This window comes from Corvus kubaryi, unplaced genomic scaffold (genome assembly GCF_017639235.1).
Source record: "Corvus kubaryi isolate FWS band 111438036 unplaced genomic scaffold, C.kubaryi_AGA036_p1.0 74, whole genome shotgun sequence".
In the NCBI taxonomy this organism is placed as follows: Eukaryota; Metazoa; Chordata; class Aves; order Passeriformes; family Corvidae; genus Corvus; species Corvus kubaryi.
Window position 1 is genome coordinate 1947254 of NW_024582061.1, and position 23552 is coordinate 1970805.

General features: G+C 42.4%; 1 protein-coding gene across 1 annotated transcript in view; it reads left to right on the top strand.

Annotated features, from left to right (window-relative positions):
• The window catches only part of ETV6 (ETS variant transcription factor 6), a 128047-nt gene that overhangs the window by 27755 nt on the left and 76740 nt on the right, over nt 1–23552 (top strand). The window contains exon 2 of the mRNA XM_042050650.1: nt 14532–14658. Within this exon, the coding sequence (XP_041906584.1) occupies nt 14532–14658 (127 nt within the window). The remainder of the gene's footprint in view (nt 1–14531; nt 14659–23552) is intronic.

A 23552-nucleotide genomic window follows, 5' to 3' on the forward strand; every position in this document is an offset into this window, starting at 1 on the left:
AATCCCTGCAATTGTTCATGAAACCCTGGGCTTTGGCTAAACGGGAATTTGTGGTCCAGTGTAAATTCAAAGGAAGCAATTACAGCTTGACTCCCATTTATTAGCACAGATGTAATATTTAGTAGCCAACACTGACTTCAGGATGACCTTTTTGGATGGTTGTCCTGGGCTGATACACCACTTCTGAGATCAATGCCATGCTATATGTTTGGTGCAATGTCTGTTCTCATGAGTATTGAGATAAATTAATTCAAGTAAATACAGGACAAAGGAACTTCTAGATGACTCCTTGCATAGTAATGACTTGTGTAACAGTATTGGTGTTGAGTTGCATCTCTGTAAAGAAAGGAGGTGGCTTTATCTAAGCAATGTTTCAGATGCAGCTGGTGTTGGCTGGCCAAAAGAAATCTTCCAATTTTTGTTTAATCAAAAGGACTAATGTTGCTAGGGTGTGAGGGTGGAATAAAATGGTTTTCTTTTAGAAAAAAACCCCTGCCTTCATTATATTAATAGCACCTGTATTCTGAATAGTGAAAACTCCATCTCTCCCTCTCATCTCTAGGACTGTTCTCTAGGGCTTGTTGAGGTATTTGGATTTGCAGTTTTTTCTGAAGTCTGCATAGCTAGTGCCCTTAGAATTTGTATTTCCATGGTGGGGGGTGGAAGAAGCCCCACCACCTTCAACACAAGCAAGGTGTTTATGCTTCTTCTGACATTCACAGCTCTTGAAGATAAGTCTTTGCTGCTTCTACAGACAAGGGGGCTTGTGGTGTTTCCTCTTGCTTGCTCTCATGGGTGTCTTCTGTTTCCTTTCCATCATCAACAGTGAGATCTGATTATTTTTCTTGTTCTCTGCTTTATCTGTGAGATAGCACTGTTTCCCATTTTTCTTTTCTCCCCTGCACTAAAGAGTTTGTGCCCCTGAATTTTTACCTGTCTCTTAGTAACAGGATTCCTCATTCTGTCTCCAAACTAGGAGCTCTATGTACATCTGATCATAATTTCTGATGTGCCAAGGGTGGTATATGCATCTCCCAAGAGGACTGATGTTTTTTTGGTGTGGCTTTTTTTCATCTGTTCTGTAATTACAGGCTTAGCTATGGCCAGGGGTATTATCATGCTGCAAGGTATCACGGATTGTGTCACCAACCAGGTATTGCAAGTAATAGGAACAGGTAGTTCTGCTCCCTGAAGATACCAGTATCTCTGTTTTCCATGTTTGCAATTTTCAGAGTTCAGCAAAACCTCTAGTTCTTGTCAGTTAGGAATGTACATGCTTGCTCACAGGGTATTTTTTAACTTAGTTCATGCAGCATCAAATATTAAGATCTTGCATTTACTTTTGTATGCTTGCAGGTTGAGGTGAGTTTCAGCACATGTTTCTGATTAATACTATAATTTTTGGCATTAAGATTAAAGTTGAAATGGAGATATGTAGTAATATGCATCTATAGCATAAGTGTATGTACATACATGCCTGCATGTGTTGAAAGACAGCAGAGCTTTGCTTGAGAGCTTGTCCACTCTTTCACCTACATCAGTTAAGCCAATAAAAAGTTTTAAGTTTCCATCCAAACCAGGCTTACTCTGCTTTTAAATGTATTAGTAGCTTTAATATTTCCATTCTGGGGCCTTGGATCATTGTACTACGATTCCAGTCTGGATGGGGCTAGGAAGAGGAGAAGCTAAATAAATTAAAAAGTACATTTTATTTTTTGTTGTGGCTCACAGAGTTATGTAATTTTAGCACTGGATTGAAGGCAGGAGGCAAATAGAGTGGTCTGTAGTTGCGTGACAACTGCAGTTTGTTGCGTGGACGTCATCCCATCACGCGCCCAGTGTCTAATTCCGATTGGATTCTCCTGGTGTGAAGAATCACACTTGCCATCAGTGGGATGTCCATCTGTCTGAGCCTGAAAGCAGCTCAAGGATGCAGGCTGTAGAGGAGGAGTCTGTGGGATGGTTTCACTATGCCTATGAAGTCTGATGCGCATGAGTTATAAGCATCCAGTCTGTTTTGAGGGATCCTTTCTTGCACTGGTATGTGGTTATGAATGCAGATATTACTGTTGAATTCCTCCATGGTGGCCACTGAGGGAGCTGGACGCTCAGGCAGTTTACAGACATTAGGGGTGGTGTTTCTCTGGGGCTTGTCAGGGTTAGGAGGGCTGGCTGTTCTCATTTAAGCTGATTTTAAGGGCTCTCAGCTTTCTGGTGTAACTGGAATCTGGTGAATGATTTTTTTTTTTTTTGGTTGCAGGTGTGTAAGGAGTGGTGCCCATTCACTTGCTGTGCAGTGAGATTGTAAATCCCTCATAAATTGTTTGTAAATCACTTTGGGATCTTTCTGGCTGACAGGCAGATCCTGTGTAAGCACATCACCCAGCCCTGCAAAGCCCAAGCCTTGGGGAGCTAACCCAGCTGCCAAAGCAGCAGGTGTGTCAGCTCAGAGTTACCCGTGAGGAGCAGCTGGAGGCTCGAACTTTGCCCGTTTATTTGCTCAAGGTTTTATCTCATCCTTTATTATACAGCCCAGTGAAAATGAGTATTTGCCGTGTCAGTTAAACCAGGGCCATGGAGTGGCAGCTCCGTGTGTGCTTGGTGGCCTCGCGGGTGAGTGAGCGGAGCCATCGCTGTGCCGGGGGGAAGGCCGAGCTTCCTGTGCCATCAGAGGAGATAGGGACACCTGAGCAAACAGTGGGGCACCCCGGGTTCTGGGGGGTGACTGGTTTGGTACACTCCAATTATTTTTTTTTTTTTTTTAATTTTTTTTTAAATGTCTGTAGCTTTAGTTTTTGTTCTGGGGGTTAATTTTGACATTAGAGCAAGACAAGAGCACTCCAAGCAGAAAGCTAAACTTGCATTTTGTTTTTAATTTTGCTTCAGGTTTTGCAAGTAGACAGCAAAATTAATATCCAAACAGAAATTTCTTCTGAATCAAAGGCCAAGTGGAAAGTGTAGCAGCACAGTGTGCTGCTGTGCTCAGGATTGTTATTCTGAAAAAACCAAAACACAACAAGTATCCTCAACATTAAAAAAAACCCCTATGTAGCAATTTAAAGGGCTATTTTTGGTGTAACATTTTGATTTTAGCTAGATTGCATGTACTGAGGGAAATGTTTACTAACATTTGTTACCACTTTTGGTCTTCAGACCCCTGGCAGCAGACTTAGAGCCAGGCAGTGATGAATAATTTTCTGCCTAGTGCCTTATAGGAGGATAAAGTGGCATCAGTTTCTGGGATTTAGAACTGTTTGCTTTTGGAGTTCAGGCATCCATATCCCAGCACTGGTTGGGAATTAGACTCATGTAATGTAGAGGTAACAGGGCCAAATACACAGGAAGCCAGCTGGTTGCTCAGAAGACCTGATCTTTGCCCCAGCTTACCTTGAGCAACTCATTTGACTACTCTGTTCCTCAGTTTCCCATTTTATCTGCCATGTAACTTATCTCTTTAGCTGTTAAACAATTTTAAATGGGACTGCCTTCCACTATTCAAAACAGCTGTTCTACTTCAACACAGTCTTAATAATAAATGTAAACAGCTATGGTGTTTGGATAGTCAAAATAAATTTAGGAAGATTCAGGTTAATTTTTGATTTTTCAACTGTGTTACCAAGGGTTGATCTTTGGACCTATATAACCAAACTTTTTCCTTAGCTGCTTTCTGTTATTCTGCCTTTTGAAGGACTTTGTGGAAAAGAAAGCAGTATAAAAATCACACAACCGGTTTGGCAGGTCCTGTATAAACAGGAGAAATGCCAGGAAAAGTCTTATGTCCTTGTTGCCAGCTTAAAAAAAACAGGTTAATTTTCTCCTAATGAAAACTTCAGCTGTTGCTGTGTGTGAGGTGGACTGTGGGGATGGGCCTGTGGTGGAAGAGGCTTGGGTGCTTGCTGGAAGGAACGTGTGTGTCCTCAAATGCTGGGAATATTGTCTCAGTCACCTTCTTGGCTGTAGGAACAGAAGAAGCATTTTATCGTGGTTCTTTTAAGCAGGTTTGGTTTTTTTTCCTTCTCCCATCTCCTCTGACAGTCTCACAGCTCAGCTCTGGTGTTAAACACACCCTGCTTGATTAACTGGGGGTGATTGATGTCCCCCTGTTTTGCTTGTACCAGCAGAGAGCTGTGCTGGTATTTAAGATTGTGTAGCTGTGAGTTGGGATGGCTGAGGAAACCTGCCTTCCCAAATGGATGTGTGCCATTGCATAACCATGGGAAGGGTTGGAGTGCCTCTGTCCTGATTCTTGAGGCAAAGGAGGGATGTGTTTCTGGAACGGGTTTGAAGCTCTCTTCTGATTTAGGCCATCTCTGCTGCCACTTGTGAGCTGAGAGATTTCAGTCAATGCGTTGACAAGGAGGAGCGTTAGAAATCAGAAGTTCCCATGAGGAGGGTGTTTAAAATCAGTGCTAAAATGCAAAATGAAATGATGCATTCTGAGAGCTTTTGCGAGTTGTCCACGTCATTTTGTCTCTTGTAGTTCATCCTTCTCTTTCTAGAGCAGCAGCACAACCTCAGAAACATGGCCTTGTGGGTAGAGGGTTGAAATGGGATTTAGGTAACTTGCTGCTTCTTCCTGCACCTCTGTTCCTAACTCTAAACTAGGATTCAAACAGGCCCTTCCTCTGGTGCTTCACTGTCTTGACTATTTTGGCTTTGAGCTCATCCACTATTTCTGGAACACTTTGGGCAATGGCCCTGTGTTTGTTTGCTTCTGAGTGCTGTCACTGTATAAATGTCAAGTCCTAACTGTGGGGTTCAGAGCCAAATAGGAGAAAATACTGTTTTCTAAGGTGTCAAAGTAGGTTTTTCCTCAGCCTCTGTACCCTGAATGGGTACCTAATTGCTTATGTTTTGGTCCCTCCACTTGTAGAGGTGAGTGTAATAACACTTCTCTTTATTGCAAGAAAGTGCTAAAGGTATTATAGGACATACTTAAATAGTGTAGCAATAAGGAGCATGAAGAAGCATTCAGCTTGAGTTAAAATGGTCTCAAGATTAGCACTTTACTCTTCTTTTTAAAGATGTCTGAAATTTATTTCAGCTGGCTCAGTTCCCAAGCCTCTCACTTCTGTAGTGAGGCAATATTTGCAGGTCAGAAGCAGTCTTACGGTAAGGGTGGAGTGGCTCTCACTGCAGTGTCCATTCAGATGTGAACCAGCAATGCTTAGTTGTGAAAACAAGCCAAAGATAACCAGAGTGAAACTTCAGCACTTCTGTTCTGCCAGGAACAACATCATGACCAATGCCTCAGGATTATGAGCTAAAACAAAATAATAATTTGAGGAAGAACAAAAAGCAATGCAGAAGTTGAAAGGAACAATTAAAACAATTGGGGAACTTAACGAACAGGAAAAGCTATGGGAGAAGGAAAGCAGCTAAACTGAGATTTGTCACAGGACTTGACACACCTGTGGGCCTCAGCATTTATCCCATTGTCCTGTTGGCACAACCAAGGCAGTGAGGGCTGTGATAATGCCACAAGTTGTTTTGGAGAGTCAGTAGCAGGTCTGGGAACAGCAGACTTGTGTCTTCACCGTTTCTCTTCAAACCTCTTCTGTGGAGCTTGTTTTATGCTGTGCTTTGCTGTCTGGCATCTGCTGCCCAGCCCTGTACAGCGCTACTATACAGGAGGTGATCCTCTTCTTATTCCTCTTCTGAGTGCTGGGTGTGCCCCTGGAATTTCCAGAGTGAAGGAATAAGGTCTGTGTGGGGTGTACCCTGTCACATGGACAGGTCGTACCTGGAAGGCATCTCTTGTTTTCAGAGCAGTTGGGAAAGGATTGCTAATAGCTCCCCTTATGCAACAGAATATTCACCCGCTTAGTTCATTACTTATTAGCTCCAGGCAGGGACATGGCAGATTTGTTAACAGCAATGGTCAAATCATTAGAGTGTGCAGCATTAATGGAGGAGAAAGCATTTAATAAAGAGCCATCACTTGACCCTGTCATTGTCCATGGAATATAGACCATACTGTTGAATTCAGGCTCTACTCTTTTCCTGTCATCTACCACTTCTTAAAAGTATGTCTTGCTTGGGAGCTTCAGCTTCTCTTCAAACACGTATGAAAGCACATATATTCTTCTTTTGGATCAGATATGCAGTACCGTGACCAGCTGTTTCTGTACCAATATATTTAAAAACTCCGCTCAAAGTTCTGCCAATCCTGATGGTCCTGTGCTGGAAGGACCATGTTTTATAGGAAATAAAAGATTTTACTGTGCTTCAAGCTATCCCCTAGGTGGTTTGTTTTCTTTTTCTAAGTAGTATTTTGGTGTCTGATGATCAGCAAAAAGTTCAGTTTCTTGTTCTTTGCATTTTCATACCATTAGACTGCTGACTGGAGAGACCTTACAAAAGCTGCTAAAGAGCTTATTTAAAAAAAAAAATTATTTTTGTACAGGCTGACCTGCTGCAGGTTTTGTTTCTTTTTATGTAATTTGGCTTCTTTCACTGGTCTCCCAATGCATCTTTATGTTTTAATCACAACTTCTTATTAGCTTATCCTTCTGCAGTATGTGTTCTAGGTTACCTTCTCTTCCTCTGTTTTTATTTCCTTTTGGATGTTGGGCTGTATCTGTCATTTCTTGTGTCCACCTCAGTAGTTCCTTTAGTCCTTCCTTACAAGCTTGATCTTGTAAAACTTGCCTGTCTTGCATACATTTGGGGGGTGTGTGTATGATGCAGAATGAAGAGCCTGCAAATGTGCAGGATGCAATATTCTAAGTGAAATCCTACCAGCTGTTTTATGGCCCTTTCTAGGAACTCCCTCTGCATTTAATGTGTTGGGAGTTGAATAATCTGAATCTTTGTGATATTTTATAGTGGCAAACATCAATGATCTCTTGCTTCTGGAGTAGCTTATTAAGACTGTCTTTGAGAATGGGTATTTTATTTGGCTGTCTTCTCTCATTGAGGATTCTGTTTAGTTTTTCTGAAGTAGATATACCCGGTTTTTTTTACCAGCAGCCCTTATTATAGCTATCCTATTCCCAGACTGGCCTAGATTCTCTCTGGAAAATTGTTTTTACCTACTTAGAGGTGTGTTGGAACAAGGGGATGTGGCACACTCCCTGTCATGCTGTGTGTGCTGGGTTACTGTGGCACTACTTGAATCTTCAGGAGCAACAAACTGTAAGGTGTAGCACTAGACCTCCTCATGGCACTCCTGGGTTTCTCTGGGCATTTGGCATATCCTTTTTCATGGAAAGTCTGCTAGAAGCCTGAAATGTGGAGAGATGCTGTGGTGGAAATGCAGGGGTGCTGTGTATGCCAATAGTAAGGAGATAATAAGGAGAGACAGTAAGCTTAAGTTACTGGATAAGAGAGAGACTGAGGCTTGTATGTGGATTTTACTTCTACCAGTGAAAATCTGGACCAGAAACACTATTTAAAAAAAAAAATCACAGGAGAGTTTTGCAGTTACAGATGGGAGCACGATCCAGCTTTGCAAAGGGACCAAGAAGGGTAATTTCTTACATTTGTAAGTGGTATTTTTAAAATGTTATTTCAGGATGTTGCATCTCCACAGGAATTCTGTTTCTGTCAGTGACTGAGGGTTAAAAGAAGCTATGACTTTCATGTGAATTACTCTCCCGTGATCTTTCCACTACTTAATTGATGGGCAATTAGATATCCCAGGACAGTGAATGAGTTGACCTCATCTGTGTGACAGTTCTGACCTGTGATTTGTGCTATGTAAATGTTTGATATCCTCTGTTGTGAAGGATCCTGTTCACAGTAATTGTAGCTTCAGTAGAAATGTTCAGAAAGCAGTGCACATCCGTGGTAGGAAGATCAGAAATTACGATTGTCCTTGGATATGTGTTTGAATGCATAGTAACACTGTGACTTCGACATCTCAATAATGCAACCAAGTAAAAACACTTGTGCCGTGCCAGCCCTGAGATGCAGAAGAGGAGCTTTCCCATAACACGAGAGGGCAGCTCCCTGTACACCATGTTTCCCCTTGGTCTTCCCATCTCAGTTTCATGGCCTCCAGGAATCTTGCCCTGAAATGAGCACATGACTGCAGTAAGGGTGTTCAGGGTGTTAATTCCCACGCACACAGGCAGGGTTGTACAACCACCGTATGTTACAGAGATGAGGCTCCCCAGCCCTGCCTGTTTTAGAAAAGAGAACACAAAAAGTGCAGTGAAATATCTCTGATGTGTAGCTAAGGCTGGAAAGTTCTTCTCTGTTGCCTTCCTTGCTTCCCTGCTGCTTACTCACTGGCCATAGCACTTCAAAGCCTCATGTGGGATTTTTTTTCCCAGCTGTGCAATTAACTGTCTCTCTTGAGCCTTCTGTGGTGCTTTGTGTGGAGTGAGTGTACCAACAAATCATGATACAGATGCCAGAGGGACCCTTGTGGGTCACAGCAGTGGCCCACCTTTCTCCATGCCCTGCTTAAACAAAGGTCAGTAGCAAGTTCTTCAGAGGAGTGTTGCAGTGACAACCCCATAATGCAAGTTTGGGAGTTGCATGTGGAAAAGGGCTGGGGGCAGATAGTTTCTTAATTGCAGGCAGTTGAATCCATGGTTGACTTCTGCCTTGAAGTAGTGGGTCAGGGGGGCCAAGTCCCAGCTTTACTGCCTCTTCTTGGAGCCTTGCTGCAGAAGGGTGGGTGGATAGATAAGGCTTTACTCCTATTTGGAGTATGATGATTCCACTCCCAAATTCTGAACCAGATTCTGCCTCTCATGTATTTTCTGCTGTCTAGCTGGGATATCTACAGGTAAAATTCTTTCTTACACATATAAATGACTGATCCTTTCATGAATCGTACTGAGCTTTTTGCCTTAGTTTTATCTTCTAGTTTTACCTGATACTGTCTTCTCACAGCCTGTTCTACACTCTATTCCCCCATATTAGCAGCAAAGAAATACTTTTTGAGCATGTGGTTCAGCTAGTTTTTTGCTTCTTTGATACTTGCTAATTTGAAATATTTTGGAGTGCTTATACAATAATGCAACCATATCATGGCATTTTCAATGACAACATTGACCTCCTCAAGCTGTCTTTTCATAGCACTTGAGTGCACTGATATTGCTGTCTGTACAATTTTAATTTAATTAGGACAGTGGCTATAATCACTACAGGAGAAGCGTGAGCTTCCCCACTGTCTCATTCCCCTTCCCTTTGTGATGAACCATGGCACCTCTGTGTTTGTTTTTTATTTGCTTGAGTAAGGATTGAGGCATGAGAGCCATCACCTGCCCCTGAGCAGGGAGGACAGGCTGGAGGGAGGAGTCAGGGAGGAACTGAACTTCACAAAATTGCAAAGGTTACTGACACAATCTCTGCTCTCCGCCCAGGAAACGAGATGTTAATCTTTTCCCAGTGCTGCTTTGCATAAGGTCCATTCCAGAGAGCTGTGTTTGTTTTAATTTCTCTAATTACTGATAGTGTGCTGATTATGCTGCTATAGATTTGACGTGAATTGCTATATTAATGGGATCAAAAATTAGGAGATGTCTGCCATGGAAATTAAGAAGACGACAGCAGCTGGGGGAAGGGAGGGAAGTGGAGAGTTTAATTCATACCCTGTTACTGCAGAGCTCTAGTTGGCTTTTTTTGGAGCCTGAACCTTTGTCCCTGGCAGAAGTTGGAGTATGCAAACTGTAACACTGACCGAAGTCCCCAGATGTGCTATACAGTCCACTGAGGGCTCTGATTTCCTTCCTGCTCCCAGTGTTAGACCTTGTAACTCATCTCATAGTGGTCTTCTGGACTTTCATATCCAGCTATGGTATTGCATACAAACCACTGCTGAACAGTGCATCTACCTTCCTTCCCTTTCCTCTTCTCCTGACTTGCTTCCCTAAGGATTAACTTAGTTGAATCTCCTGCTCTTTTCCCGTGTCCCTTGGCCCGTCTTGTCGTTTCATGGCACAAGTACGCCAGCGTCCTGGGAGGGAAATGTGTGTCAGCTTTCACTCTCAGTTCATTTCTCCCTATATGGTATCATTATGTGCAGTATAGGAGAAAGATTTTATGCAGTGATTAGGGTCAGCTGCCTTTTCTGTCTAGCATGAGGTATTTGCAGACCACATTGGCTGTTTTGGTTTCCTGAAAACTGCTGCATAGGTAATGCATTTCTTCGCTTTATCAATTAAAAAAGGTAGTTTTACTGTATCACCTATCCAGCTACTGAAATAATCATGTCATTGGGATAACATAAGAGCTTGCGTAGCAGACTTTCTTATATATTTTATTTTCGTTTCTACAAAAATATGTATGTTCTTTGTGCCTGCCATCTGAGTGAACTTAGTAAAGGGACAAAAAGGCTATCACATTGCAAGGCTGTTGCTTTGGAGTTTAGAAGGGTGCAATTATATTAAAAGCCTGAAGCTATTTTTATTTGCAGCCTCCCTCAACCTCATCCTCAACTGTTAGACATCTTTTAAATTTAATTTTCATACTTTGATTTTTTAATTAGTATTTTTATTTTAGCAATATGAATTATTTGTATTTCTGACAGAGAGAATTCTGTTCAGGTAGATTTTGTCAGTAAAGAGTGTACCCCAATTCTTCAAGGTGAAATCAGTGTGTGCTTTGATGGCTTTGGGAGTCTAGTCAGCTGTTACATACACGCCTACTACATAGTCATGGTCAGTATAGCTTTTGATTTAGACAGGATGGTTTGATCTATGGCGTTCTCAGCAGCTGAATATTTAGTAAAGAGAAAGAACCCTTGGATTCTCTTGATTTTTAGCCTGTCTCTGCTCAATTGGGCAGGTGAAAGCATGTCCTACTCTCTCTGGCTGGTTGTCCAGGTGGCTCTCTTGGAGCACCAGCCACCAGAGTAAACCCCAGGGAGGGCCTTCCATAAAAATTGACTTTACGTAGCTCTTCAATTACTGTAAGCAACATGAAATTTCATGGGGAAACTTTCTTGACTCCCTGTGAGCTGAAGAAACTGATCAAAAATGATGACAGCAAGCAATATGTCATCTGTTTTAGTCACCTCTTTGTGGCTACTGGCAAAATGCTCGGGAGTTGCTCTTTTGAAATTTCTTAGCTGGTAATTGTTTGGAGCTGAGCATTTGGTCACTTGTAGGTTTAGATGTTTATAGAGTCCCCAGGCAGGTGGCAAATATGGAATGCGGTAGTACCTAGCTCTTTCCTAGCACTCATCACCAAAAATCTCAAAGGACCACATCAAATGTGTATTGATTTAGTTTCTTTTACCAGTAGATTAAGCTGCAGCAAGGCTGTTTGCTCAAGAACAAGCAAGGTTCGTGCAGGTTCTACCAGCACTACCTATCCTTCTTCCCAAGCTGTGGCTTGAACAAGCCTACCATTCTTGGCCTTAATACAAAGGGCAATATTAAACATGACTAGTTAGGAAATGCTTTCAGAAAAATTCTTAGTAGCAGAGTATCTGGTTGCATAACCTTAGAAGTCACGTTTTTGTTTGGTGGATCCCACAGCGAGAAGCACTGGGCAGTTCTGGAGGTGTGAAGATTAATGCAATCCGTTCTCAGTGGTGTGAACACAATAGGTACCTCCTGGAAACGTGACTCTAAAAAGCCTCAGAAAGCCTGGAGGAGCACGAGTGATCTTGTGCATTGACTGTGCAGGCTGGGCACTGCGTGTGGCTGAGCACAGAGCAGGGGCAGGTTGCAGAACTAGACTGGTGTTTGCAGTTCTGCTGCCAGCCACGTTACTGCCCCATGCTGTATACAGGGATTAAGCTAATTTTTTCCACAAGCCCAGTGTCTTGACCTCTCTGTGCCATTACCATTCTACACCTTTTGGAAATCTGTCCAGGACAGTTACAAGGGCAGCTCTTTCAGCATGCAATTGTTAAATGTATTACCCTTGAGAAGCACATGCTGTCCTTTTTCAAGACAGCTTAACTCTGAAATTACTTAGCTCATTTGAGCTTTGCTCTTGCTGTAACTCAGGTTGTCTGTGTGTCTAATAAAAAGGAAAAGACTTACCTAATGTCTGTAAATTGCTTTGATATTTAGGCTAAAGGTGCTGACAGAAAAATGCAGGATTAGCAAGAGAGGGCATTTCAAAGGCACTAATAGGAGTTGGATCGCTAACTCCCCTTCGTGCCTTGTAAAATGCCTTCTGCAAATAGTAATTCACACAGTACTGTGGACATCCAAGATGTGTGGGAAAAGTAACTGCAGTTCCATATCTTGTTTGGTTTTGGCTGTCCTGTCCTTATGAATACTAGGAAACAATGAATCAAATACATTTCTTTGTAACAGTAAATATCAATGAAGCTGTCATGGTATAAATCAAATTATGGTATGCCTTTAGGAGATTGATCAGTAAAGGCAGCACATACTGGAAGCATAATGTCTTAGTTTGATACAGCACCTCCTGGGTCTTGAGGGAAGTGGACAGGTTCTGGATTTAATTTCATATTCCACCTGCTCTTGGGCAGTGAGGAGACCCTTTGAAGCCACTTTGTCATTGCACTGGTGATTCAGTGAGCATGAAATGTGACCTGAGCTTGGACTGTATCCTGCATTCTTCAGGAGGGGGGAAAAGGACATCAGGTATCCCACCTACCTATCCTCTAGTGCCTGTTTGCAGAGGCAGGCATCTGTGTGGCTGTGTTTCAGAAGTGTTCCTCTTTTTATAAATATCTCCATGAACAAAGCAAGCAGCTGCAGTGTGGTTCGATTATCTGCGCTGTGGATTGCAGCAGGAAATGCTGGGAAGTGCCTGGTCTCCCTCCCCTCCAGGGTGAGAGGTGCAGATGGGCACGGAGAGCTGCACCTCTGGAACGGGAAGCACAGAGTCAGCCTGTTTGGGTCGGGGAGGAAGTTGGGTAAATTGAAAACAGAGTAATGCCTTCCTTGTAGCTCCAGAGGTGCATCTTTTGCCACGTCACAATGAACATCCCCATTCAGCAACTACGAAAAACTGAATTCATGCAAGCTAATGGGTTGCTGTGGCCTGGACAGTGATGAGTAGAAAGAAACTTGAGTTTGTGGGAGACAGGAACATAATATTGAATAATTTCTCCTTAAAAAGTACTGAGCTGACAGCCACAGAAGCCATACTTGCAGAAATAACAAAGTGATGGTGGAGTGGAACCGGCCTGTCTTCTCACTCTGTCTAAACCTCCACATGCTCTTAATCTTCCGTGCCATGTGGTTATAGTGTGTTGTGGTGGACTCCTGATGTTGAGGCTAAACTTCTGGTTCTGCCTGAGCTCCTGAGCAGCAAACAGCACCTTGCAAAAGAATGAACTGGACTTGCTTTGAAGCGGTGGCTGCAAGACTTTCTAGGTGTCCCATTTATTTTTGGACATGTCACCTAATCTGCCTGCAGAGTTTTTTGCAAAGCCTCCTCTTCCCTTTGGCGGTAAACGTGCTAAAATTACATTCTGCAGGTGCCTCTGTCAGCCTATTTTCCTGTCTCATGGCTGTGATAATGCTGTGGTTTGTCATGGAAGCAATTACCTTCTTTTGGTCCAGCACCAAATTTGTCTTTTCCATTTGCCAGAGATCGAGGTTAGGGTGAGAGGCTGCCCTCGTACCGTCCTGCAAATGTACAGAAATTACGGTACCTCCTTCTGCTTCTGTATGTGCAGGGATGTAAATCCATACTGTTTGCACTGGCATTATTACATGTCAGTAGCATGGTTCTGGAGAATAACATGCATTGCCTTCCAGGAAGCATATGAGAATGGTTTTTTTTATGTTCCTGTAAAATTGTGGCTATGTTTATTTACAAAGGGTATATTTTGTACTATGATTGGAGTACATATTTGGAGGCTTAAAATATGGAAGAATTTTCCTGTCAGATCGCATGAAGTTTCAGTCTTAAGATTTCTTGTCAGGCATTTTCATAAGTAAAAACCTAACTGTGACAATTAAGAAACTAGTACAACATTTACAAATTGGCCTTCAACTCTATTTGACTGTATTTGGTTGCAAGTTAAACTACTTCAAAGATGGTAATAGTAACTCAGTTAGCAAAAACAAAAGTACTACGTTACGTGATGGTTAATAGATTAGTCTTTAGCGATGTGTTTTTCTGCAGCAATGACAAAAGTTATTGATGTCTTTAAAATGGTAGGAGTATAGTGCTAAATACTTACCTTGTTCAGATCATGACTGATTTGTTAGCATAAGATTAAGTGGTTTTGGCACTTCAGTGGTACTCTCATGCATGTATCATGGAGGTGCTGTCAGATTTTCACTGACATAAAACCCTTGGGGTCTCCCCACTTGCATTTCACTTCCCCTTTCCTCCCTTGGCAGATTTCTGAGAAGACCCTTGGAAACTTCATGGACCTTTTGAAAATTAAACCCACCATCCTAAAAGGTGCTTGGGCCCCCTGCAGCACTGGGCAGCGCTGGCCACCAGTGTTCTGTCTGTGCTCTGTGGCTCCCTGGGCAGCTGGTGCATCACTAGTGCTGCTCACATCACCAGGCGCACACTTCCTTCCTTCCACCCACTTCCCCCTCCTCTGCCATGGTTTCACACCCCTGTTCCAAAGTTCACGTTGTCCTCTCTCTTTCTCTCCCTCTCCCCCTGCTTTCTTTTAACAGCAAGAAAGAATTTCGTACACACCTCCAGCGAGCCCGGTACCAAATTACACTTCATCACCACTACATGTCCCAGTGCCTCAAGCGATCAGGATGGAGGAAGACACCATCAGACTGCCAGCACACCTGCGTGAGTGTCAGCATGAGGCTGCTTAAGTTCTTGGACTGAGGAGGGGGTGGGGCAGGGTGAGGAGTTACTTCTGTTTTTAAGGAAGGGAGCAGGGAAGTCCCTGGCTTTATACTTTTTTTTTTTTTTTTTTTTTTTTTTAAATAAGCTCTGGCTGGTTTGGTTTTCCTAGCTATTGTTTTTAACTAAAGAAAATTACTCTTAAATACAGTGTGCTAAATCTTCCCTCCCATCTCCTGCACCCCTTGTGAAGCATTTGGCCCGTTTCTCATGAAATATGGAGAGTTTGTTTTGACGGGAAGTGCTGTGTTTCCTTCCACTTTATTGGAATTGCTCAGTTACATGCTGCAACACAAGGTCAGAGTTTCACCAGCTGTGGCAAGTGGAATGCGCTTGTGCTGTGGCTATTTTCAGGTTCTGAGGGGTCTCAAATACTTGTGATGCCCAGGCTCTCTAGTGTAGAGCATGAGTGCTGACAGAGGCAGTGGGAAAGGAGGAGGAGTGAGCTTAGCTGAGCACAAAAGGATGCTGCAAAGGAGGAAGGACATATCACTGACATTGGAGCAAAAACTGGAGGGGGGGGCAAGGTGAGAGCCAGGTACTTCCTTGCTGAGATGATTTACTGTTTGACAAATAGGAAAGGCCAAGGACTGTTGGCCAGTGAGAGGTGAATTAGGATGGAGACAAGAAGAGTGGAATTTTTCTTTTTGAAGGGGAAGCAGTTCTGATGGAAATAAAGATGTTTTAAGTAAACTTTTGTCAGGTGTTACATTCCTGGGGTACTTGAGCAACAATGAACAAGAGGTCCAGGAGCAAATAAAACTTTGTGCTTTGCCCTCTGACAAACAGGTTTGGGATTTTGCAGGGAGAAGAGGGGGAAGTCTATGTTTAACACAAGACACTCTCATTTCTGTCCTCAGCTGTCTTCCACACACACTCCTTTTCTGGATGCAAACTGTGTTTCATGCATTTCTGTGGCCCTGTGCTCGCCCCCCTGCTGGCCACTGAGTTACTCTGCCCCACGGTCACTCACTCCTGTGCTGCATGGCCCAGGTTGTACCTTTTCTGTGCTTCCTGGTGGGAATGGGAGCTGGTGCTGCAGTGTTTCTGACTGTGCCTGGTCCCTGCCTGAGCATCCGTGAGCTCCCAGGCCCAGCTTGCACATGTGTGTGGCTGCTCAGCTGTTCCCCTGGCCTGGGGAGGACTTGGCTCCCACATTTACAGGGCATTTCTATGCTTTACCCAAAGTAGGCACAAAAAAACCCAACACACAAGCAGTTTTTCCTCCAGCAATTCTTTTCCCTGCTGCTGCTGTTCATCCCCAGGTCTTTTGGGTTTTTTCCTAATTGCAGTAGTTGGTACTGTTTACTTCTGCTGTGGGAGCCACTCTGTCCACTCCATAGCCAGGATCACAGCTGGCTTTCCAGTTACTTATTGCCCTCCCCACTGTGGCTGGCAGATGCATAAGGCAGGAAGGCAGACTCTTGATACCAAAAGTGGTGGTACATACTGTACCTGCTTCCTTTGCATCAGCTAGCCAGCATTCTGGATAGTGTAGAATTTATAAAGCTTCCTCTCAGTGAAGGCTTCTTTCGCAGTATTTTTAGAATGTGGTCCAACCTTTCACCTTGAGTTTTGTTTTGTTTTTTCTATTCTTTTGGTTGGCACATTTTTAAACTTGCAAGGCTTCTTTCCCTTTCGTATTTCCACACCAGTCTGACTTGTTGCAGGGTAAAAGCACAGATGATTAATCGTGAAATATCTGTGAAATAGCCTTCCATAAAGTTAGTGTCTGAGGTCACAAACAACATGGAACACATTTACTTAGCCTTACTAATTGTAGTCAATGGCAGTGTAGTATTTTGTAGCTCAGAATGGAGTCAATATTGACACAAAACACTGTTGTCAACCAACAGACCCGAACACTGTTAAAACCACTGTTTTTAAAGTACGTAGATTCATAGCTAGGCCACGAGCAGCCATTCTGAATTTCTAAAATGATCTCTGGTATAACTTTTACAGTTACAGAACTTCATGCAGTGACTGCTCTGTTTAGGTCCAGTAACTGAGCTTACAACATGTGCAGAAAGATTTCTGCTCTTCACGTAAAAAACTTAAGTGATGAGGAGAATATCAGGTCTCTAGATGTTCTTTTAATGCTTAATTATCTCCTTATTTGCCTTTTTTTAAAGTGCCCTATTTATAGTTTGAATTAGTCAAGCTTCAGTTTCCAACTATTAGATCTCATTATCGCCTTTCCTGCTAAATATTGTCGAAAGACTCCTCCTGATATAGGTGCTTTTAGATAGTCACTTCTTAACCTTTTCTTGGCTAAACTGGATAGGAAGAGAGGTTCTTAAGGCTGTCAGTCTTCCTGTTAAGCTTTTAGATTTCAAATTCTGTTTATATCACCTCTGTGAACTGTCTCTCACTTCAGACATCCTTCTTAAAGTGAGGACAACAGAACTGAAGATGACATTCCAGGTCTTGCTAATACCATGTATAGAAATAACTCAGCATCTTTTGGATTTCATGTCATGAGATTTAAAGAGGTATTAATACAGGGTTTTTCAGTTCCTGCACAGACTCCTCTCATTTATCTTTTGTTTATTTGTTTATTTTTAGATATGTGTCTGAGGTACAGCTTTGATCTTAAATCCAAACTGCCTCAGAAGTCAGGCAAAGTAACTAATTTCGAGTTCAGGCTGTGGTTCTGTGTGAAGGTTGGGTTTAGATCTGCAAAGTTCGAGGACCTTCTGGCTCTGAGATTTTGTTTGGTTCCATCCCTACGGTTGTTTGTGTTGATTTGGTGGAGCATAATAACTTCTTTCAGCCCTCACTCATTCCAGTGCAACAGAGAGATGTGGTAAATTCTGCCACTCTCACACACAGAGCCAATAGGTTGTCAGGCCTCCACTCCTTCTGTTTCCATGACATTCTGATGGTGTTCAACAAAATCAAGGCAGGGTTCAGTCCCAACCCACACATCTTCATGTAGGTGCTGCAGATGCAGCTGAAAAGAGCAGTTGGCCCAAAGAGAAACCTAGCCACAAACATTTCACATGGAGCATGTAGAGCACTCTCTGGATTTAGGCAGTTTTATGCCTTCTGATAAGAAATTTCACTGTTTCTAATGTTCCAGAGCACTCTGAAAGCACCAATGGCATTAGTATTAGGACAATAAGTAGAGCAATTTCCTTTGGTGTAAGAAATTATTTCTCACTGCTTAGTGGGCAAATGAGCCTCAGATAGGCTGAGCTGACTTTATCCAGAGACTGGAAAAGGAGAAGTGCAGTTTGGAAGGGTGGAATGCAGATCTCTCTTTGCTACAAGTTTCCTTCTCTTTGGTTAGCAGAGCTAAAATTATATAGACAAACACCGTTTTCTGAGCGTGATATGAAGGCACTTTCCCCTTCTCACACAGCCTTTCATGTTTTAAGTAGCTGCTTTCTCCTCAGCCAGCCTATTGTATAGAAATGCAGTGTAATCAGTCTTAACTTTAAATCTCTGGGATAGTAAGAATCATTTCTAGATAAAACATACCTTTCTCTGGTGCTGCCCTTCTCTGTAAGGGACTTTTGACCATGCTTTTAAACATACTTGTCCGCCTAACATCCACTAGGAGCAGAGTATTGGGGGCATTGTCAACAAAATATCAGTGGGAAGCTGGGGAATATACTTTCCTACATTTCAGGTGTGTAGTCAGAAAACAGTTGCTCTTTGTCCCTGGTGTGTCTGCCATGGCAGCTTTGCAGCATATATGATCTCAACTAGACTACACTAATGTCAGATAGGAGTGTTTGGAAAATGGGCATTTTTTACTGAGGATTGAAGAGAATTAAGTTCAGCTTGCACACAAGGTGCTGCCCTTGGTGCCTTCTAGGATGTTGGATACCTTGTTTTAGCTCCCCCACTGTAAAATGAAAAAACCCATGAGTGCAAAGACTCTTACATGTTTTGAAAAATAATACAGAAACTGCCAAGGTATTGTGATAATGAAAAATGTAGAGATAGGTGGAAGTCCTTTGTAACTATTTACATACCCTTTATCTCTAGGGAGGCACTCCATTTTGCCACAGAGAAAGTTAGTGGGATTTTTTGGTGGGGGTCTGTATTTTTTTCAATTTTATTTTTCTTAAAGCCCATCTCTTTGTCTCATCTGGTAAAATGTCATTAGCCACTTATTTTATGCTATGGCCAATACCTTGTAGTAAAAAGTTCTTTGAACTGGATAGAAGATACAGCACATAAGAAATGGATGAGAACCCTTCCCTATGTCTGTTAATATGCTCTGAATTAGGGAGAAAATAGCTTTTTACTTTTTGTAATACACAAGATTAAAATAAGGTGGTTTGCCTGCTAAAACAGCAACTGTAAATATGTGCTACAGGCTTCATGGTTTTCTTTTGTCTCCTTCAACATAAAACTTCTTCAACAAGAGAGACAGAAGAAATCTCAGTGCTGAGAAAGGACTTGCTGCATGCTCCGATCCTGTGCAGCATCATTCCCACTTGGACGCTTATGTTGATTTGTACAGTTTGATTTTTATCTCTGAAGGGCATCTTCTCTTGGGAACATGTGTGTGTTTATTTGGGGAGAGGATCTCATGGGCAAAGATTTCAGAGTTTTCTATTGATACAAACATGAAAACAGGTTCATTTGTTCCTCTGAACTAATTCCTCTCCTTAATGTTGTCATCTTTCACATATCTGTAGCCCATTGTCATAGTAAGACACGCTGCACATACTTTTCTGTGCACACAAAGCAATTATTTTTGGCAACAACTAATTTTTCTTGCTGTTGCCTTTTTTTCTGAACCCCCAACAGTCTGCACAGATGTTCAGAGTGCAATGATACACTCAAGATGTCACAGTACATGCATCACCTCATAGGGGAGAACTTTTACTTTGAGACTGCAGTGTTGTCTTGACTCCACTCACTTATGGGGCGTTGTGGTGGTAGGGAAAGCTAAAGACCTATTTGTAAAATCATTTGAGTGCTTTTTGTTTCCAGTGTAGTCTTGGGTTCTGGTCTTTGGTTTTCCAGTGTGTGATAAGTTCCAGGTCACAGCTGATTTGGATAAACTTCATGGAATGCAGACCTGGTCACATACAGCTAGTGAGATCACATTTTTTGTTTCACTATCTCTGTGTCCCTTGTTGTTACTGTCTGTTCTACTTCCCTCGTTAAGGACAGAAAGGAAGTTTGTTTAGTTTTCTGCAATGATTATATTAAAGGCCTTCAAGTTTTTAGTAAGTGTTTCATAGGAATCTTTCTTCATGGCTACTTGTATTACTGATACTCTGTTTTGGTGGGAACTAGTCCAGTGGTTTGGTATTGGTTTGGCATCTTTGTGACCTTAGCTGTACCACATACTGCAATAAAATTCTGTGTGGACATGAGTAGTAGGGTAGGACAGGTAGTTGGGCAGTTTCTTTAGGGCATTTATTAGACCTAAAGGCAGTTTGTTGCCAGTTTCTTTCTTCTGATCACGCATTGTTGCTTATATATATCATTTGTGTTTTAAGGGCACTAGTTTTCTTTTTTTTTTTTCTTATTAAAGGAATGCAGGAAACAATTAAGAGAAGGAGGAGGAAACAACAACACTCTCAGGATTGCCAAGGATTCATTTTTTTTCTGTATAGTGTCTATTAATTATGCTACTCCTTTTATTAATCCTTTGGCACCTGTTAATTATTCTACAGTTTTGGCTAGCAGCTGGAAAGTCACTTTGAAGCATTAAGCTTATTGCTGTTTAGTTACTAGAATATTCAATGCACTGAACTGAAAGTATGTAGTGAGATGGGAAAAAAAGCCCTTTACCCTAAGCCACATTTAGAGCAGCAAGCAATAAAAATATTTGCTTTGGAAGGATCTTTGTGGAACAAAACTGACTGACGCACATACAGGGAAAATAAAATAAAAGCTTTGTATGACAAAGGGACTGGGAGAGATGGCCAGAATGTCAGATTAGTGGCTGAGACTAATCCTGGTCCTGCTGAAATGAGTGGTTAAATTCCCACTGATTTTCATGGGACCTGGACTGGCCTCTTTCTCAAATGGTTGGCTACTCCTAGACCTCTCTTTGCTGTTCTCTGACATTATGGCCATTTAAGCCTTGTTCTTCCCTCTTACTGTTCTTGCCTCTTCTTCTAATCTGCTTTTCACCTTACATATAACCAATACCAACCCACTACAAAAAAGAAAAAAATTAAGCCTGGCAGTGGCACTGCTTGCTAACACCTTATTGCAGTATTTCATCTCGATGTTGCATCTTTGTCTTCTACCATAGGCTGTTCTTGCATATTTTTATTGTGAGCTATGCAGAGAGGGTCCATCCAGCAGTGCCTCCTGGTCTTTCAGATTATAGCTGTTAATAATCTACTGACAGGCCGACTGGAGTGTGGAAAAACCAGCCAGCCATCCTGTCAGCCTCAGTGACCATTACTTCGGTTAACCCCAGCAAAGCTCCTTCAGGACTCTGAGGTGTGTCCAGTTGTTGGGCAAGCAGGATGCAAATCACCAGCTGGGTAGGCACCGATCATGTCTGCTTCTAACCTAAGGCAGGCTGTTCCACAGGCACCCTCAGGCGCTCACCTGAATTGAACTCATCTGCTCCAGCCTGCATCCCAGGGGTTTCTTGGAGTGAATCTCAGGCCAGCCTCAAAGAGATCATCCAAACAGGGAACTTGGATGGGTGGGAAGCCCAGTCTGAGTCACTCTTGTGCCGTGGCTGGGCACAATGTAGATGCTACTATTTTATATGGACTGTGTTGCGCTGGGAAGAGTGAAAGCCCATTACTGATTCCGCTGGGAAAACCGTGGCTTTTGGATCATGAAGATCCTGCTTTGCATTTTTCTGGCACGATCTTTGTTCATCACCTGTAGGAAGCTAACCCCCTTGTCACTAGGTTTGCACTGGAGTGACACAGGGCCACTTTGGTTGTCACTTTTGTAAACGTCTGGTGAGTTGAACCCTAAATCTGTTAACTCCTTACTGCTGCCTGGTGGCTATGGCAGAAGCATCCAGGTTAAGTGTGGAAAAACTTGCAAAGGGAGCTTGCTTGCTGTGAGCTGGTTTCTGCTCCTTGAGAGATTTTAGAATCAAGAGGTTTTTATTTTTCCCAATGTGCCTGGTTGTTGCCCAGCAGTTTCCTGCACTGACAGTTCCCATTGGAAGAGTGTAGAGGGATAAGATCCTTTCTGTCTCGGTGGGAACTTGCAAAGCAGTCCTGACGTGGGAGGTCAATAGACCTGTGCTTCAGGATCCGGACAGCTGACAGTGTGGGAGTCTCAGTGGTGCTAAGCTAGTCTTTTACCCTTTTGGAAAGCTTCACTGTACAGTTTTAAATCTCCAAAATACATGCTCTCCTCTATTCAGAGGGGAAAGAAAGCCATGTCACTTTAATACGGGATTCAAGCTTGATCCCTTGTGGAATTCCCCTGGAAAGTGTGGAGAGGAATAAGAAGCAAAAGCAGCAGGACATTTATGGTATTGCTGGGTTTGAAGCATTTTTAGCTTTGTCTTAAAGGGACACTGTCAAGATCAGTGAACCTAAAATTAGCTTGCTTTTCTCTTTCCATCCCAAATGTCTGTTTAATTTTTCATTTGTATTATGTTATAAATGCTTCCATGCTCTTTTAAAATTTTTTTTTTGTAAGAAATAAAATGAATGCAAAGAATGCAGCATTCATAAACAGCCATACAACTAACGAAAACACAGAAGAGAAACTGCGTGTAAGCCATGACTAACAACTCCACAATAAGAAACCATTGTGTCGTGAGAGCCTTGCGACAAAACACAAGTGTGGTAAAAAACCCTGCAGAAACAGCATAGCATCATGATCTTTTAACAGAGATGAGCTGCTGCCTCTTGGAAGAGAACAGCTCTGTCCAGCACTGAGAGGGGCATATAGTGTCTAAGGAGAAAGCTGCTGTAGCTTTGAGGTCCCAGGAGTTAATGTGCTCGGTCATGTGTATACACACACAGAAAGAAAACAGTTATTTGATGCCCTTTATGGGAAGCTGGATTTCCTTCTGCTGTACTTTTATGTCTTTCCTCTCCTGTGCTGGCACTCCTACTAGTGCTTAACAAATACAACCTGGTAAAATATCCATTAAATGGGGTTTTATGCCATTTTTAGAACTCCCCATTTTACTGCTGGAGCTGCTGGATTCTTGAGTTTGTTGAAGACATTTTTGGTAAAATGATTCCAGATTTGGAGGCCCAGTCCAACACCTCAGCCAAGAGCCTCTTTCCAGTATCATTCTCCAGAGTTTCTTGGGAGGGTGAAGCACTTATACATCAGGCATTCCAGCCTTGTGGAATGCTTGTGCACTGTCTTTTATGGGATGAATGCATTTGAATGTGCTCACTTCTCATGTAAAATGTTTTGTGCAGGACTAGCATGGTGCTATTAATGTAGCAGTGCTCCTTGTTCAAGAAGTTATAAGTTAGTTATATATTTAATAGGCATATTATTGGTGATGTTGTGAGTTAATAGACAATCACCACTGATTGGCTTTTGAGAGTCAAAGCATTAGGAGACTTGCTTAACTCCAAATCTTTCCTCTTGAGTTTTTATGCATAGAAGTCATACCCTAGGAATAGCCTGAAGCACCCTGCTTTATTTACTCCATCTGCCTGTCTGGTTTTGATCTCCGTATGCTTTTGTATCCTGCTGCAAAAAAGTGTCTGCTCTGCACTGGCAGCATGGTCAGGTAGCTCTGTGGCACTTATACAGACCAGAAAATGAAAATGTTAAATTATACCATGACAAGTAAAAATTAAATTAACGTCTCCAATGATTAACCAGCATGTTCTTCCTGCCTTTTGAGCCCACAGGCACAGTATGGGGTATTCTGCAGTCAGTGGAGAGGAAGAATAAATGACTCT